The sequence below is a fragment of the Conger conger genome, chromosome 18 (assembly GCF_963514075.1).
Source record: "Conger conger chromosome 18, fConCon1.1, whole genome shotgun sequence".
NCBI classification, from domain to species: Eukaryota; Metazoa; Chordata; class Actinopteri; order Anguilliformes; family Congridae; genus Conger; species Conger conger.
This window is the reverse complement of record NC_083777.1, coordinates 11,703,307-11,722,004: the sequence shown is the minus strand read 5'-3', so window position 1 is coordinate 11,722,004 and position 18,698 is coordinate 11,703,307. Positions and strand designations below refer to the sequence as shown.

The following is an 18,698-nucleotide window of genomic DNA, read 5'->3' as shown; positions in this document are numbered from 1 at the left end:
CTCTAATCAATGTCCTTTTCATCCAGCGGTGCGCAACCTCATTTGACGTCCCCATTCTCATTTTACATCAGTCAAATCAAGTCCCCACCTGTCAGAAACTCCCCCAGAAAGATCTGTCTACATTGTATCACTCTGTTTCAGTTTGTCCTTAAAGGTTTGGAGTGGGCTCGTCTAAGTCCTGACTTGAATCCAATAGAGATGCTGTGGCAGGACCTGAAAAGCACAATTTGTGAGAACTGGGTTGACGTTACTCAACAGAAAGTCTGTGAAAGACTGATATGAACCTCTAGGAAGTGTTTGTTTGCAGTTATGGTTGCTAAAGGTGGTGAAACCAATTATGAAGTTTCAGGGACCAATTACTTTTTCACAGGGGTGGAAATTAACTTTCTTAATTAAATAAATGGAATAATCTTGCTTACTCAGGTTCCCTCTGTCTAATATCACTGAGAAAATATTGCATCCTAATGGGTCTGTAATTTTGTAAGTAATATACAATCAGTGAGCACTTTAGTAGGAACTTTATTCACCTACTTATTCATGTGATTATCTAATCAGCCAATCATGTGGCAGCAGTGCAATGCATAAAATCATGTAGATACGGGTCAGGAGCTTCAGTTAATGTTCACATCAACCATCAGAATGGGGAAAAAAGAAAACTCTGATCTCCAGGGATTTTCACAAACAACATTCTCTAGAGTTCACTCCGAATGGTGCGAAAAAACAAGAAACATCCAGTGAGCAGCAGTTCTGTGGGCAGAAACGCCTTGTTCATGAGAGAGGTCAGTGGAGAAGGGCCAGGCTGGTCAAAGCTAACAGGAAGGTGATGCAAACCACTCATTACAGCAGTGGTATGCAGAAGAGCATATCTGCTCAACCCACAATGCATAAAACCTCCAAGTGGATAGGCTGCAGCAGCAGAAAGCTTACTAGTTATAAAAAATAGGTCTAATAAGTACCTAATATAGTGCTCACTGAGTGTACAATTACGGTTTATACCTTTCAGGAATTTACATTGAAGAAATTCTCAACAAATGGAGAGGAGACTATGAAAAACTTGAGCATAACCACACGTACATACAATGGTGAGTTTCGGCTTGATTGCTGTTTACTTCCTGTTTCGCACTGCATATTGGGGAACAGGTGGTCTGTCTCCTGACCCACTCATGACCCATTCAAGCTCTGCCCACATTAGAGTCAGACTCTGAAGGCTTTGCCTGCCTGGAAACCGTAACGTGGCTCTTGATTCTCCCCAGAGAACAGAACTTAAAAATACGTCTGTTTTTCTCTCCTCTCCGTCAGTGCTGAGAAGCATTTGCATAATGTCAATTAGTGACTGCACAGGCACGTGAAAATGTGCAAGTGGATGGGTTGCGTCTTTTTCTCTGTCTCTTTTTCTCTCCCTTTCTCTCTGTATATCCCTCACTCTGCCTCCATGTCCGGTGTACAGCAGCGCTGCTCATCTCCTCGTCCTGCAGGCCGCAGTGTCTGCTGGCATTTGCTTCAACCGTGCGGTACACCCCCTGATTTCACTTATTAGTTTATTATCTGAACCAAGCAGGTAAAATAATGAGTGAAATCAGGGGGTGTTGCTCACGGTAGGAGCAAATACCTGCAGACACTGCGGCCCGCAGGACTTGGAGTTGAGTAACGCTGATTTGTAGCATCTCTCTGTTCATCTCCGTTCCCATTCATGAACGGAATGGTAACACTTTACAATAACGTTACATGAATTGACACTAGCTAAAATAGTCGTTAACTAACTACTGATATGTTAATCTGTACGGCTTTGATAATGTATTTGTAAATGATTAATTCATGTTCACAACTGCATTAGTTGATAACAATTCATATTGGCATAAAAATTTAGTTAATGGTTAACTTAACTAACTAATTATCTAGTTAACTAATTATACATTTATCCTGTGATTTACTAATGTGTAAATATTAATGTAACTAATACATTAGTTAGTAGTTAAATACATGAACAAATAAAAAGTTAATGTCATGCTTAATTAATATATTTGTACATAATTCATTAATGACAAACAGCTTCATTAATGGTAATTGGTGAAAGTGTGAGCGGTGTAATTAAAAGTAAAGTTTGTGGACACGGCTGGGTGCCAGATCCCCAGCTGGCAGACAGGGTGCTGCGGCCACACAGATCAGAGAGGAATCTGGGACACGGGCAGCTTAACTGCCACAGCCAGGCGTCGAGCAGAAGGGACACAAAACTCTCCCTCTCTCCGTCTCTCCCTCCCTCCCCCTCCCTATCTCTCCCTCTCTCATTATTTCTCTCTCATCCCTCTCTCGCTCTCTCTCCCCTCACCTCTCCCTCCCCTCCCTCTCTCCCTCTCAGAGTTGAAAGTCAGTTCACCTGCGGTCCTGTAACAGGAACAGTGAACGGCGAAATGGCTGCATGATGCTTATAAGATTAAAGAAAGCGCAGGGCTGTATGTTCTGTGCTGAGTGTGTGCGCGCACTGATAAGCAAAGTCTTTACAACCAAGGGGGGAAAAAAAGGAAGTAAATTCAAACTGTAGTGCAGCAGTGGAGGCCTTGTGAGTCTCACTCTCTCATTGGCTCGTTTCGCAGGTTATTCCCGCTGCGAGAACAAGGCCTGAATTTCTATGCCCAGGAACTCACTCAGGTTGAGATTAAGGTAGGTTGACATTGACCCTAACTGTGTCCTGAAATAAACGTGCCTCACTTACCGTAGGGCGTCAGCAGACAAACTCGTTCTTTCCTCCCGCACTGAGGTGGCCGGTCTGGCTTATCTCTGAATGTACGGCCTTGGTTTCCTGTTCTGATTTTGGTCTGTGTCTAGTTTGAGGTTGAGATGTTTTTGGATTGGTGAAATTCAGTGACACGCTGACCCCATTATGATCTGCTGAAGGAGCTTTGTTTGAAACGCATTAGCCGTGATTCTTAATGCAAAGGGAGTTTCTGTCCCAACTATTTTTTTAAATTGAGTTTTGTGTGCTAGTACCCTGTAGTTATGACGGCATCGTCATCTTTGGTGGAAAACTCACTCCGTGCCGTTCCCCGTGGAATTGCAGGAATTCCAGAGCACGCGGGAGGCCAAGCGTCGTTTCCTGCTGGCGTACACGGTCATGCTGGACTTCTTCGGCATCGCGCTCCTGGACAAGAGCGGGAACGTGACCCGGGCCTCCAACTGGCAGGACCGCTTCCAGCACCTCAACGAGTGAGTTCCACAGGGTCACCTCACACCTCCACTCCCGGACGGTCTCAGTGTGCGGGGCTTACCGCCACGCCTGCAGGGGTCAGAGTGGGCGGATTCAGAGTGGGGCACGGACAAACACAGCACCTACGCTCTGTGACTGCGCAGACAGCACACCTACGCTCTGTGACTGCGCATCAGCACACCTACACTCTGTGACTGCGCAGACAGCACTCCTACACTCTGTGACTGCGCAGACAGCACACCTACGCTCTGTGACTGTGCATCAGCACACCTACGCTCTGTGACTGCGCAGACAGCACACCTACACTCTGTGACTGCGCAGACAGCACACCTACACTCTGTGACTGCGCAGACAGCACACCTACACTCTGTGACTGCGCAGACAGCACACCTACACTCTGTGACTGCGCATCAGCACACCTACACTCTGTGACTGCGCAGACAGCACACCTACACTCTGTGACTGCACATCAGCACACCTACACTCTGTGACTGCGCATCAGCACACCTACGCTCTGTGACTGCGCATCAGCACACCTACGCTCTGTGACTGCGCATCAGCACACCTACGCTCTGTGACTGCGCAGACAGCACACCTACGCTCTGTGACTGCGCATCAGCACACCTACACTCTGTGACTGCGCATCAGCACACCTACACTCTGTGTCTGCGCAGACAGCACACCTACACTCTGTGACTGCGCAGACAGCACACCTACACTCTGTGACTGCGCATCAGCACACCTACACTCTGTGACTGCGCATCAGCACACCTACCCACCTACACTCTGTGTCTGCGCAGACAGCACACCTACGCTCTGTGTCTGCGCAGACAGCACACCTACAGTCTGTGACTGCGCAGACAGCACACCTACACTCTGTGACTGCGCTGTCAGCAGACACCTGCCCACAGACTGTGACTGTGCAGTTGTCTGTCCCCATGCGTAGTGCCGGGAGACCTTGACTGGCTATAAAATAATTAAACCCCTCCTTCACAGTATTACTCCCAACTGCCCTACTGGCCAGGGCTGTATTAAAATAATTACACCTGCATGGCTTATATCTTTGTCTTTATTCCTCTCATATTAAAATGAATATTCTGGATACATCCTACACCAAATTACAGTATAATGACATGACCTCAATATTAAAATATTCAATATTTTAACCAAAAACAGGGCTTTTAATGTTCTTTATGCTAAATAGGCTGTGTCAAAATATTCAGCTGAGGTAAGCTGAAATTGTAAAGTCTTATTAAGGAAGGGACATGGTTAAATAATATGGATATAGTTTGTCACCTCTGAGTAATGGTAATGTCCTGAAATAGGGAAGCTAAGTTAAAAATGATGGCCACTGCTGAAAACGCATGCCTTCTGATGTCCTCTTCAATTTTACTGTAGGTCTGGAAATTATACAAGTCCTGAAACAAAAATAATTATGTTTGGATATTGTTTTCTGGTCAATTTGCAAGTATAAACAATGTCAAAATGGTAATTCGCTGTTAATTTAAAGGAGAGCGGGCAGATATAAAAGCACGTTTGTTATTCATTGTGCTCAGAATATATTACTGTTGGTATGTTTCTCCTTTAGATCATATTATGCTGGAGCATTTAGCCGTCATTTCTCATTTGTGTAGCTGTTTCACAGAGCATTCCTCCAAACCTTGTTAAACTCCAGAGTTGAGCTTTTTCAGATGTGAAGCTCCAGTCTCTTTTTGCCCTTCTCAGTGTGGTCGGAATATGAACTGGACTGAATATTAATGTGCAAAACTAGTGATTGCTGCTGTGTGCTGTTACCCACAGCACAGGTTATTATTACACTCTTTAATCATCACTCTAGATGTGATTGGTGTGTCAAAATTTCACCGCTTTGACACCTCCCTTTAATTATGTCACAATAATACTTGCGCTGATGAGGTTCGGATAATTAATCTGTGATGATGTAATTGGTTATGCACGTGCTATTATTTATCTCATTGTTCCTGAGATTAGAGGAACTGCATGACCTCTGGAGGACAAGATCTCAAACACTGGCCATGTCCCATCAGGTCACACGATCAGGGATTTTCCCAGACCCAAGGTTCTGTTCTTATAGTTACTGAAGTGGTTACTGCAGTCCAGGAGTTCCTCAATTAAAAGCCATATTCAAATCATGCACCTTTTCTACCATTTATTGAAATGCAATTTCTAACTACTACTACTACTACTACTAATAATAATAATAATAATAATAATAATAAAAATAATAATAATGTGCAGGAGCTAAGAGTGGTCGTCTGGTAGTCGGATGGTTGTCGGTTCGATCCCACCCTGGGTGTATTAATTTCTTCCTGAGCAAGACACTTAACCTGGCTGGCTATCGCCGTTGGTGTGTGTGCGTGTGTGTGACTGGGTGATCGAGAGGCATCAATTGCTTTGGATAAAGGCGCTATATAAATGCAGCACATTCCATAATAATAATACTGTCGAGTGAAAAGAACAGTGAGGGATGTGAAGCACTGAATAATGAGATAAGATAAAGGCATCCATGGGGAAAAGAAGAACGAGAGAACAAGTTCCTAAAGAGTGTTTGATGTCTGCGCGCGCACATTTTTTTTAGCGGCTGTTGAAGTCTCCATCTGTTAGTGGCTCTTAATAAGTCTGGCTGTTCTCGCGGCAGGTGTTCCAGAGAGATGTGATAAAGAGTGAGTTTAAAATCTGAACATGGGTGGGGGAGGGGTGGACGAAATAATCTCCGCATTCATTAAACAGCGGCAGAATGTTTGCAGCAGAAGACAGGAGAGTTTAGTATGCAGATGTGCAGTAGAAAGAGAGGAGAAAAGAGGGGAGAGCTTCTTGTGTAAGCAGCACATTCACACCCTGGAGGGAGAGGGGATTGTCCTTGACTTGATTGGATCTGGAAAATGGCTTTAATTCTGTTGTTGCTACCAGACTCAGATAAGACAGCGAGGTGCTATGACTACAGGCTGTGAGTTACCCGCGTTGGAATCAACAAACATTGCCTGCGCATGTTCTCAGACCAAATGTTATCCCTGCTGAAAAAAACAGCTCAAGCTAGGTTTTGAAACTTTTACCAGTTCAGATTAGCCCCCAGCTTGACATGGTTTGACGAGATCAAGCTATGTTTTGAAACAGTTGGTAGCTGATTGACCAGCTCATACCCAGCTCGACCAGCTTTATGACCAGCTTGGCCATGCTGGTTGACCAGCTCGTGCCCAGCTCGACCAGTTTATGACCAACTTGGCCATGCTGGTTGACCAGCTCATACCCAGCTCGACAAGCTTTATGACCAGCTTGGCCATGCTGGTTGACCAGCTCGTGCCCAGCTAGACCAGTTTATGAGCAGCGTGAAAAAGCTGGTCAAGTTGGCATAGCTTAATTTTACAGCAGGGTCTGGTGTTGGCTAGCCAAGTCCTCACACAAACCACCAATTGGCTAGCCAAGTCATCACACATCACATCTGACCCCCTTTATCAGTGTGATATTACATTCCTGATGGTGTCTGAGTTGTGGGTCACACTTTACAATAAGGTACACAAATTGGCTTTAAGTAATGTAGTTATTAACATGGATCAATTGACAATTACAAATGCATTAATGAAGCTTGAAATTAACTTGTCATTTGTTGTATTGTAATGTATTTGTCAACTACTAAGTAATGTATTATTTATGTGATTATGTATACATTTGCAAATCATCTGATAGTTATAATTAGTTAACTAATTAACAAATACATTAACTTTCATCCATTAGTACAATATCAATTGGCATTAACTAATGTTGTTGGGAACATTAATTAACAATGCACAAGTACATCAACAAAGCTGAGCGGATTGACTTCTCAGTAGTTTGTTAGTTAACAACCACATTCCTTTTTGCCAATTCATGTAACCTTATTGTGAAGCTGATTGTTTGTGAAGTGTTTCCTGAGTTGTGTAGCTGTGCTGGAACGGCAGTACGGAGGCTGGACGTGTCGTTTCTCCCACGCAGGTCTCAGCACAACTACCTGCGCATCACGCGCATCCTGAAGAGCCTGGGAGAACTGGGCCTGGAGAGCTTCAAGCCCCCGCTGGTGCGTCTCCTGCTGGAGGAGGCGCTGGTGCAGGGCACGCTCCCCAACATGCTCCACAGCGCGCTGGAGTACTTTGTGTTCACGCTGCGCGACCGAGCCCAGAGACGCACCCTGCTGCGCTTCGCCCAGCTGCACTACCGCCCCCCCGAGAGCTTCCTCTGGGGGCCCCCCAGGAGGAGAAGGGCGGGGGTCGCCCGGGGAACGGCGTCCGTCAAACCCGCCGCCCAGCAGGAGAAGAGCGGGGCCAAAAGCAGGGCCGCCCCGGAGGACGCTGGGAAGGGCCTCGTCTCTCCGGAGAAGGAGGGAGTCCGGGGAGAAGCGGAGGAGGAGGAGGAGGAGGAGGAGGAGGAGGAGGGCAGCTTGGGGGCTTCCAAAGTGCAGAAAAGGGAGGAACATTCCGTGGGCACCAGATCTCCGAGCGCCACCCCCGAGCGCCCACGAGCAGGGAGGGGGGAGGGGAAGGAGCAGGCTGACATGGAGGAGCTAATGGACTCCACCCCACTCTAAGACTGGAATGCTCAGGATTCTGGGATTGGGAGTACAAATCTCCCATAGCAATATCATCCCATTGCCCCAACACCCCCTTCTCTGGAAAAATCTTTGCGTACCCAGTGGTTAGGAGTTAAGATATTGGCTAATCACCTTTTTTGCTGTAGTTCTTACCTGAATCCACTAACCTGACTCTGCTGAAGGAACGTTAGCACACAAGTAGGAACACAGAATCACGGTAGAGGTTCCTAAAGTGTACATGTCCTGTGTTGAGTATCGCACCATTGACTACTATACTGTCTTCCTTTATAGAGATGTCTGTCACGGTTTGGCGTTGATATATCTGCAAGCTGCTAAGTGAGGCTATAACCATTGTCCGATGCCTTGTGTTTCATAGGTTTCGTATCCTTTCCGTTGACTTTTGCGGCTTCTTGTAGATCCACGTAGTTGTAAACCTTGAAGTATAATCGTCAGGTATTGGTAGTGCGCCAGTTCAACCGGTAGTTCTGCGCATTTGTGGGACTAAGTTTTTTTTAAATATGAAAGTGCCTCCTTTTTATATGTGACACGTCTTTTGAGTACAAATACTGTTGCCACGCTGCCTGACCCGTTTTAATGGGTTTGAGCCGGAATGGTGGAACGTGTTTCTCTTTACTCCTGTTCTTCCAAGATTATTCAATATGAAATGGCAACTAAGGCACGCGCTCTCCTCTCTCTGGTGGGCATGGCAACTGGAAGCACCAGACTGCCTGTATCCAGCCTATTTCAGGGTGATCTGCATCAGACCTGGGTTCAAATAGTATTTGTTTTGGATTCAAATACCTTTCTGGATTTGACTAAGCTGGTGTATACGAACAAATGAAATGAACCCTACCCATCTGCTCCTCCATGCAGGCTCAGGCAAGATCCAGGCAAGAGAAGTATTTGAATCCGAAACAAATACGATTTGAACCCAGATCTGATCTGCATGTGTAGCAGGCCTGGGCGTTTAAACTGAGTCAATTCAGGAATCGAACTGAAAAACAATTCATCGTTGATTTGAACAAATGAGTGTAATGTTCTTTGAGGGCTTTTTTCCAACCGGTGAAGTGAATTCAAGGTTACTTCCTGAACTGACCGAATTGAGAGGGAACTGATCCCTGACCCAGCATGAGGTTAGCGTTAGCATTAGTGCCGCGGTGCATCTGAAACACGGGCGGAGCAAGCTTATCTGCTAAGGGGCAGTTGAATCTCCATGGCAACGCTGGCCTCTTTCCATAGGGCTGTATAGTGCAGAGGCTGGTGCTTATAGGGGGGGGGGGGGCAGATCCCCCCTTGGCAGTGGTTTGAAAAGGTGCTTGGTGGTTTGGGCCACACCCAAGGGCAGGCATTCAGAGGGGTGTCACTGTGCACCCCCACCGTGCACCTCCACATGGTACATCCTAACCATGTCACTGTGGTTGTCCTGGTAACTAGTCTCCGGAAACGCAAGGTGCGGTTCGATAATTGTATTTTATAATTCAGTACTTGTATTGCAATGTTACTGTTGATGTGGCAGTAGTTTCTTTTTATGGCCGACTGCTGTATTAAAGTATGGTATATGAAAACTATTATTGTGACTATTTTTCATTTTTTATTAGTTGCTATCTACAGTCATTTGTGGCAGTAATGTATAACAAATAGTGTTAATGAGATGCAGAACAATGTTAGCGGCCTTGTGGGTCTGTGCATGGATGTGTGTGTATGTTTGTGTGCGCACATGGGTGTTTATGTGTGTATATGTGCATGTGATGGTGTGATGGTGATGATGGTCAATAACAAAATAGGGGCAGGTTAATCCTGGACTAATTGCAGTTTTGTATGGATAATCTCCAATTAAATTTAGACTAGGACTAGTCTTAATATGCATCTGCGACTTACTATAACTTTATTTGTAAACAAAGTTACAAAGTGTTTACAAATCACATGCATCGCGTTGTAGTATTGGTTTATTAATATACTTTTTAAGTTGTAAAGGAAAGGTAAATTGTACTTCCCTCTAGGGTCTTTCATCCCTGGGTATGCACTTTGTTGTACGTCGCTCTGGATAAGAGCGTCTGCCAAATGCCATTAATGTAATGTAATGTAACTGTTAAACATTTACTTTAATCATTTAAAAAAATCTAATGAGGCCAGATAAGCAAGAAATCTATGATCTTGGGACAACTGAACTACAGCTGCTTGCATGACGTACATTGACAATGAAAACGTCTGGGGCTGTTCGAGCCAACAGGAGTTTGTTTTATCGTTACTATACCTTACCCTCGTGGTTCTCTAGCTTGCATAACTTTTCAAGATCAACCATTTGAAATGCAAGACAACATCGCTACAACTTGGCAGTCAACAAAAAAAGAAAATATGCGCTTCTGTAATGCTGATTAAACGCCGACACGAACATTAGCTATACTGAGTCTGAAACGTGAGTTGCGTTAACGCAACAGTGAATGGGATGGGATGGGATCAGCTCCGGTGCTGGTAAACTGACTTACATTTCCATATGAGTTTTCAAATGTCTGTTGAAATTTGACATGGTTGCTCCCGCATCTTTTATTTTAATTCTCCACATCTTGCTAGTTGCAATCATTTTGTTTGGCTTGGTGAGCCTGAATTATTTAAACTCAAAGGCCAGGCCACAACATGCGGAAATGTAATCTTAGCGAGCTATGCAAGAAATACAGCATAGGGCGTTGCTATGGTTGCTACTAAAAGGCGCACAGTGTGGCGCATAAAACGATGTTCGGTGTGTTTTAACGAAGGAATATCTTTCATATGAATAACTGAAAAATAATCATTGGTTGTGACATTATTCACTTATTTTCACACAATTTTCACGATGCCATTTGGCAGACTCTTATTGTTCACGAGTGCTTATTGACTAGTCCGAGTCCAGTCTCAAGTAATTTCTGGACGAGTCCGAATCGAGTCTGGAGTCCGTGTCGCTGATTGGAGTCCCCATCTCTGGTGTCTCCCTGTATTAGATACTAATATAGTACTAATATTGTTAGCTGTGTGAAAGGTCCAAGGGCCCTGGGTACCCCTCACTGTGAGATCCAGTGGGCTGGAGTTTTCTCTCTCTTCCTCTCAGATCAATGAGGAGCTTTCAGAGTGACTCAGTGAGCTGTGCTGCTGGAAGCTGGGTGTGGAAAAAGCCTTTCAGGGGCCCCTGCCACAGCGCTAAGGGGAAGCTGTTTCCTTTTCCTGTGCTCGGAGGGAGGGGGAAATAAAGATGAGTTGAAGCTCGGAGCGAGTTAGCCTCCCGCTTATTTACCCGTCTCGCCCTGATAGACTAAAATATTTCACTGATATCAAACAACGCTTTGATTCATAGTGGATCCACATTCTTCATCAGGCCATGAAAATCTGGTATGAGTTGAAAGCGCTGACCCGCAGTGGAACAGCCCCGAACGCTAACGCTTCAGATTACTGCACGCCACAATCCCAACCCCACCCATCCCAACTCCACACCGTCAATGCTGGTCCCTCTGCCTGTTAACGTTTGCCGGCGTAGATATTCTGCAGCGTAAGCACACTCAGCCAAGCAGAAAGCGAGCAGAGAAGCGTCTCTCCACACCGCGTGCCGGTGAGCTCAAAGAGCTGTGCAGCAGCTCTCTCTCACACCGGCCCAGCAGCAGGGTGGCAGATGCCAGCTTGTTAGTGGAGGTAAGTGGAGGAGGGGGTTGGGGTGTGGGGGGGCTCTGTCCATATGTTTTACTGTGCGCTGCCAACGCTGACTGGCAGCAGGTGAGGTGTAAGCAGCCCACGGCGACCGCCTGTCAGCCTGCCGTCCCAATGTCCCTCTCACCTGTCAGACGCACACCTGGATCAGCGCTAACCTGTCACAGCAACACCTGGAGCCTCTTTTCATGTCTGACATCGTTCAGATACCGCGTCTGAGCGTCTCTCAGTGATGAAGAGCGCACGATCTGTGGGTCTGTCTTTCTGCAGGGTTGTACTGTTACTGTGCTACTCTATGTCTGTTATTGTCTCACATACGGACTACTGTGTTACTGTGACTCCTCCTACAGGACTGTGTTACTGTGACTCCTCCTACAGGACTGTGTTACTGTGACTCCTCCCCCTACAGGACTGTGGTACTATGAGTCCTCCCTCTACAGGACTATGGTACTATGACTCCTCCCCCTACAGGACTATGGTACTATGACTCCTCCCCCTACAGGTCAGTGTCACTGTGACTCCTCCCCCTACAGGACTGTGTTACTGTGACTAACTCGCTCTCCATGCCTATGTTACTGTGGCCCAGAGTAAAATTGTGGCTGTTGACAGAATAGTGGTAAGTGTGTTGAGGGTAGTGCTGATTATCTGATTGTGTTGAAGGCAGTGCATTTAATGACACAAGGAATAGCTCCCTGTGTTTGCAGAGTACTGTATACTGTGCACAGTCTGTAGAGTGGAGGATAGAGGTGCTGGGTTGATGTGCAGTGTGTTGAATCCTGCCAGAGCAAGGACTGACTCACCGCACTGACACACACACACGCACACGCACACACACATTCACACACACGCACCACACGCACACACACTCACACGCACACGCACGCACACACACATGCACACACGCACACGCACCAACGCACACGCACACGCACGCACACACACACACACGTGCACACACACACACACACGCACACACACACACACTTACTCCCCAGCCATTCTTCTTCAATTAGCCTAAATATTCCAATGTCTGGCAGAACATTCTACATTCTATAAATATTTCTGTTTTAGAAACAGATTTTTCTCAGTTCATTTTATGGTTCTTTTTGGAGTATACCCTGCCAAGCTCATGCTGGAGCAGGTGTGAAGAGGAGCCAGAGCGAAAATAGCACAAGGACCCCTGCAGGTGTGGAGGTCAAACAAACACAGAAATGTGTAAACAATATCCACTTCAACCCTATTTATTTATTTACTTATTTATTTATTTTATTCACAGAGCTGATGACCGAGTCACTTAATAACAGTATTTCAGATAGTGACCGCATACATATTACCACATATTATGAAGTGTGTTTCAATAAGAAAAAAAAAATGCTTCACTACTTAAAATGGATGTTGGCCAGTCTTGGCTTCAGATTGCTGTAGCCATTAATTAGGACAGCCAGGTAAGAGAACAGCACATAGCTTTTCTTCACTTCTGCTGTGAGTCCTTTGCAATTCTCTGGGGAAGTATTAAAATGTAACTTGTGTGCAATTATAGCTTGAATGAGCCCCAGTTTCTGAGACTCCATATGGAAACAGATGGATAGGTCCTCTTTGACAACGATGGATCTTTCCTGTTGGCTTCCTTTGTAGTTGTTGCTGAATTGCTCAATGATATCAGTTTCCACCGTGACTGTGTCAACATCAGAATTTTGTCACCTTTAAACCCCTGAGTGGCAGTTTCTCACTGAGCTGAAATGGGTGACCCTTGGATAGTGGTGGGGCTGATGTTGCCTGTAATGCAATGGTGTGCTGACTCCTCACAGGTTCCCAGGTGAAAGGTGGAGAGATTTGTCATCCAGGCATCTCTCTCCTGCTGGGATGGAGTGTGTGGCTTTTGTAAATATCAATCAAACCAAATCAATTTTATTTTTATTACATAACTATTATTATTATTTTTATTTATTTTTTTTACAAAAAACTAACAGAATAATGGAGCAAAACACTGTACTAATCTTACATTTCGGTGGCTGGTGCTTTATTTTGTTGTAGGTTTGTGTGTGAACTGCCCCTAAGAGGAATTATGAATGGCATCTATGGTTTCAGTACATTACATACTTTAATGGCATTTGTCAGACACTCTTATCCAGAGTGATGTACAGTTGATTAGACGAAGCAGGAGACAGTCCTCCCCTGGAGCAATGCAAGGTTAAGGGCCTTGCTCAAGGGCCCAACGGCTGTGCGGATCTTATTGGGGCTACACCGGGGATCAAACCACTGACCTTGTCCCAGTCATGAACCTTAACCACTACGTTACAGGCCACCCTAGCATGAGTAGAGGCAGAACAACAGCTGTGGCTTTCGCAGTCTAACCACTGCTAAGGTAAAGTTTCCAGTTATTCACCGGCCATCTGAGGACTCAAAAACAGAACCTCAAAAACAATAGGACACACAATACTCACTCCAGGACAAAAGGGGGATTTCAGCAGCTGGGTTGCCAGTTACCTGACCTTTTCATCTGGGTCCGAAGGGTAAGTTTGCAAGGTAAGTGACAGGCTGCTGAAATCCCCTCTACAGCTTGAGTGAGCAGTGTGGTTTCAGTTCCTGTTTCAGCCGAGAGCAAAAGAGAGTGTTGGTTTGCCACACCGAAACTATTTTTTTTTCCTAGCTATTTTCAGAACACATTCTGAGTTTCTGTGGGGTCTAACGACTTTCTCATTACTCTCTGCCCACACAGATGGAGGGGGAGGGTTTGCATGATTACTACCACAGTGTACCACAATACAAAAGAGTTTCCACAACTGCAATTTATTCAATAAATAGTTGGACATGCTTAACTTATTTTATCCATCAAATTGGAAACTGATTCATTGCTTCCATGTAAGCAAAAGCAAAATGACAAATACATTATTATTGTATTTCAGCTTCATACAATAATAATGTGATGAATATTGGGGGAGGGTAAGAGGGAGGTCGCTGGTTCAGGACAGTCCAAACTCTGCCTTGGCTTTTGATCAGTCTTCACACAGACCGTACTTGAGCTGGGAGTGCTGCAGTACCAGTCAGGGCCAGCAGAGGGACAGTGCCCCTCACTCTAATGACTCTGAACAGATTGGAGCAGCAGCAGCACACTGAGTGCCAGCTACAGGATTGGACGGCCTCACTCTGTTCCAACCGCCCGGGGACATTCCTTCGTGGGTGGAAGCGGGGCTCGCTGCCATGGAAACAGGGTCTCAGTCTTGCAGCCTGGGTAGGGGGGGGGGGGTCAGAAGGGATTTTGTATTAGAGGGTGCACCATCATATCATCACCCCACCCCCAACCCGAGCAGATAAACAAACACTGTACTATGATTTCAACAATTACTCACAGAACCTTTTGTGCGTTATTATTATTTTAGCTCTCAATTGGAGCTAAAGAAGATCAACGGTTTTGTGTAAAGGCCAAGCTGTTCCACAAATGACATAAAAGGGTAAAATGTTAAAGGGATATACAAAAAACATCTATTCAGACACGTATTTACCAGTCTGTCATTTTAGGGATGTTAGCATGGAGGTTGATGACGATACTGAGAACAGTAGAAACGAGTGAAAAGGTTCGGGGCAGAGCTGCTTCCTGATAGTAGAGTTAATTATTAATGACGTACAGGTCATTTATCCAATCACAAAAATGCTGGACTGAGAGAGTCTCTCAACAATCAAAGCTATGATTATCGCAGGAATATTCGCAAGGCGATTATTCCAGTATAACTACTCCCGGCAACAAGAAAGTGTGCTTGGCTTTACTATTTCAACAAATGCAAAAAACCGCAATTTTGCCTATTTCTAGACCGTTTAAATGAATCCATACCATTTTATTTGCTTCATAAATGTATTCACCATATAAATAAATACACCATGTAGCTGAAAGTTCAGAACCATGTAAGGCAGAATGGTGTAATATAAATATTGCAAGACATTGAATATAAATATTACATTCTTGAGTACATAAGGGGGAGATGTGAGGTAATCTCATTTCTGTCCTACAGTCCTACTTGCAAAGAATGTTTGACTTTCTCGTAACGGCAGCCCACATAGTTCTTCTCAGACAAGGCTCACTGACGCTATCTAGTGGGGGAACTGTGGAAGGACCAATCAGCCAGTCCTGCGTCCTGGGTCATTTAAAAAAAACTATCTGTGTATTTGTGTTAAGTAAAAGCTAGATTGTTATAGTATAATTCCCTGACGACTGCTGGTTGTCAGTGAGGTTTTAGAAGTTAAGTAAATTATTTAAAACACTGTTAGCTGACTGTCAGGAAGCTTGGATCAGAGTTTGAGATCCCTGCCATAACGAATAAAACAATGACTTATTTAATGTCCATACTGTGGAGAAGGGAGGGGAGCATGAAAATGTCTGTAGCCCAGTGCTGCACGTACTGCAATGTTTGCAATCTTTGACTACCTATAATCCACTGCTTGTCCACTGCTGTCATATTGACAAAAATAATTTAACCTCCAACAAGTTTAGGATTGTGTTAGGGGCATAATGATTAACTAATATGTATATAAAATCCGTTTTGAAAGTTAAAACTGTTGAAACAGTTGGTTAATGTACTGATTCAAACATTACAAACTGGTTCACTGATCATTTTCCCAGGCCGTGACTATTGAATATATAAATTGAATATATAAATTGAGTACACTGGGTGAGAAAGTTCAGTTTAGACTAAGTTAAGGCTAAGGTAAATTGCTTTAAATGTAGTGTACTTAAAAATCCAGTATATATTTCCAGGATTTCACTGACTATGGCTGTACCGAAGCCAGCCTCCTAACTACTGAGTCTTCAAAATATGTACCGTCTACTAAACATACTGCCAACTGTCTGGTTTATCCACATCACCTGTTCACAGTTTGGTCACATATTTTAGAGTGTTTACATACCGAGCCAAAATTGACAGACTGTTTGTTTATTTGTTTATTTAATACCATTAAATTGCAGATTGTAGGCTATTAAACAAACAGCCTCATTATTACACTCTAGAGCTTGTGTTGAAGCTGTGCCCTTGTGTTCATTCACCTTTTTAAAACGGTAGTGTAAAACTGTCAAACTGAAGTCCTGGAGGGCCGATGTGTCTCCAGGTAATTGGTGTAATTGGTATAATTGGCGTCAGGCAGAAGCCAATTATTGGGGCCTGAAGTGTGGGCGGGCTAAACCAGGTGTGTGGGTTTTTCAGTCGATCAATGACTTAAATGAGTCACTGGTGTGGAACCCAATCCAAAACTAACTGCAGCTCTCCAAGGTTTGGATGCTGACACCCGAGTTCTTAGCAGGAAATAAATGAATAAATCAATAAACTTGTGTCCTCAATATCTGACAAAACACAGAACTATTTTCAACTTGAAAACAAACGCTTGCGAGCATTTTGGATTGTATAAGAAGATAGAAAAACTAGGCCATTTGTTAAGCTGAAATCAAGTAGGTCAAGAATAGCATCAGCGCTAGCCTAACTAGCTAGGCTAAACGGCACAGTGAAACCAACATGGACAAACACTTCATGGGATGCTACACCTGATGCAAGCAAGAACACACACCGAGTGAAGACGGTGTTTAAAGCCAGCACTTAAAGGTCAAAGGTAGGGCTAATCTCAGAATCCAGATCACGTCTTATTGCTGAGGAGTTGCACACTTACAGTGGAGTTGTTTTTTTTGCGATAATGATGTCACATCAATGTTTCACACTTGATTAATTGCTCTTAAAGTTATCTGTGCTTTCAGAAACAAGCATATTTATTTGAATTGTACTGGACTTGCAACAATACCACTTCCCTACTTTCAGTTTGTATCGAATCATTTCACATTGAGTCATTCCATGTGAGATGTTGTGTCATTACATTTACCTGGCTACATACTGCTGTAATCTTCTATTCTAAAATATTCTGTAAATTAGATTTTCTAGTGTAAGAATCTTTTTATATCCATGTTTTGTAGAAAACATTTGACTATGCTGTACATGGCACTGGATGGCCTGTTTAACCTCATTTTATTCTGGTGATCTAAACGTGTCCTACTGGGGGCCTCTGGAATCCCTCTATATAAATGATACCCTGTGATAATTCTTTAGTTCTGCCTGCTGTTTGTCATATAAATTGGACATAAGGTGCCCTCTAGTGACTGGAAAATGAACTCGATTTTGGAAAGCAGAATACTGTTTGTCAGTGTTCCCAAACTTGGTCCTGGAGTACCACTGTGTACGCTGGTTTTCGTTCCAAAAACAATTGCAATCCAATAATTTTAACAAGCTGTTAATTATGTTCTTAAGCCTGAAGTGAATCAGTAGGCCCCTAATTGGTGAAAGTGTTGACATCTGGCCACCAAAACTAACCGTTGACAGAGTGAATGTACCGAGACTGGAGCTGTCCGGAGGCTAGTTCGTGGTTTGCCCGTGTGTGTCGGAAGGGTTGGGCGTCGCCCAGCTCAGCGCCAGCAGGGAGTCGTCGTAGCGACTGGGCCTGGGCAGGAAATGGAACAATCGGAAGGGTGCTCCTCTCCGAATGTGGGAGTGTATAAATAGCCGCTTCCTTTTGGCTCGTTGGGCCGGTCTGATGTCAGGCCCAGGCCTCCCAGTGCAGGGAGAGGAGCTTCAAAGGAGCAGCGTTTCTGGCCTCCCTGTAAACCGGGAGACGGGAAGAGATGCAGGGAGGGAGCCCGCAGAAGGCCCTTAACCCTTTCTGTGACCCAGTTATGGAGCGCGGGAACTGTGCGCCCTGGTTACCTTCGGCTACCGTCCTCCGCTCAGAACGCAGTGGCTCTTTCAGTCGGGCTGCTCTGCAGACTGATAACATATCTGACCCTGGAGCTGATGTAAGACAAGACTCCAGTGTTCAGTTACAGTATCTCCTCTTGTCATTTTGAGCAGTGAGGCCCACAGAAGCACAGTCCTCCTACCTCTTTCTGTGTCTGGAGCTAGCCTCTGATATCCCCAAAACCCGGCATAATAGCCTCTAAAATCTAGCGATGACCAGCTTGAAATTCAAAACCCAGTATAAACTGCTGCTTTCAGTATTAACTTTCCTACACTTCATAATGACCTTCCATGTTAGAGATTCTAAATCATGAGCAAGTCTGCATCATACAGTTATTTTCATCAATTGCATCTCTCTACTATGTAGTCAATGTATTTAGTTATGTACTGTGTCTTTTATTTCTTCTTGTTGTGTATCTTTGTTCACCACAACCTGAAAAGAGGTCTGTCATTTGAATGTTTTCTTTTTATTTTATTGTAACAA

At 44.5% G+C, this 18,698-nt stretch overlaps 1 protein-coding gene across 1 annotated transcript in view; it reads left to right on the top strand.

Moving 5' to 3' along the window:
- Window positions 1-9,349, top strand: part of ogfrl1 (opioid growth factor receptor-like 1) — a 13,560-nt gene extending 4,211 nt beyond the window's left edge. The window contains exons 4-7 of the mRNA XM_061227354.1: window positions 1,004-1,082; window positions 2,592-2,658; window positions 3,056-3,201; window positions 7,190-9,349. Of these exons, the coding sequence (XP_061083338.1) occupies window positions 1,004-1,082; window positions 2,592-2,658; window positions 3,056-3,201; window positions 7,190-7,778 (881 nt within the window). The 3' untranslated portion in view covers window positions 7,779-9,349. The remainder of the gene's footprint in view (window positions 1-1,003; window positions 1,083-2,591; window positions 2,659-3,055; window positions 3,202-7,189) is intronic.
- Window positions 9,350-18,698: the final 9,349 nt, after the last annotated feature.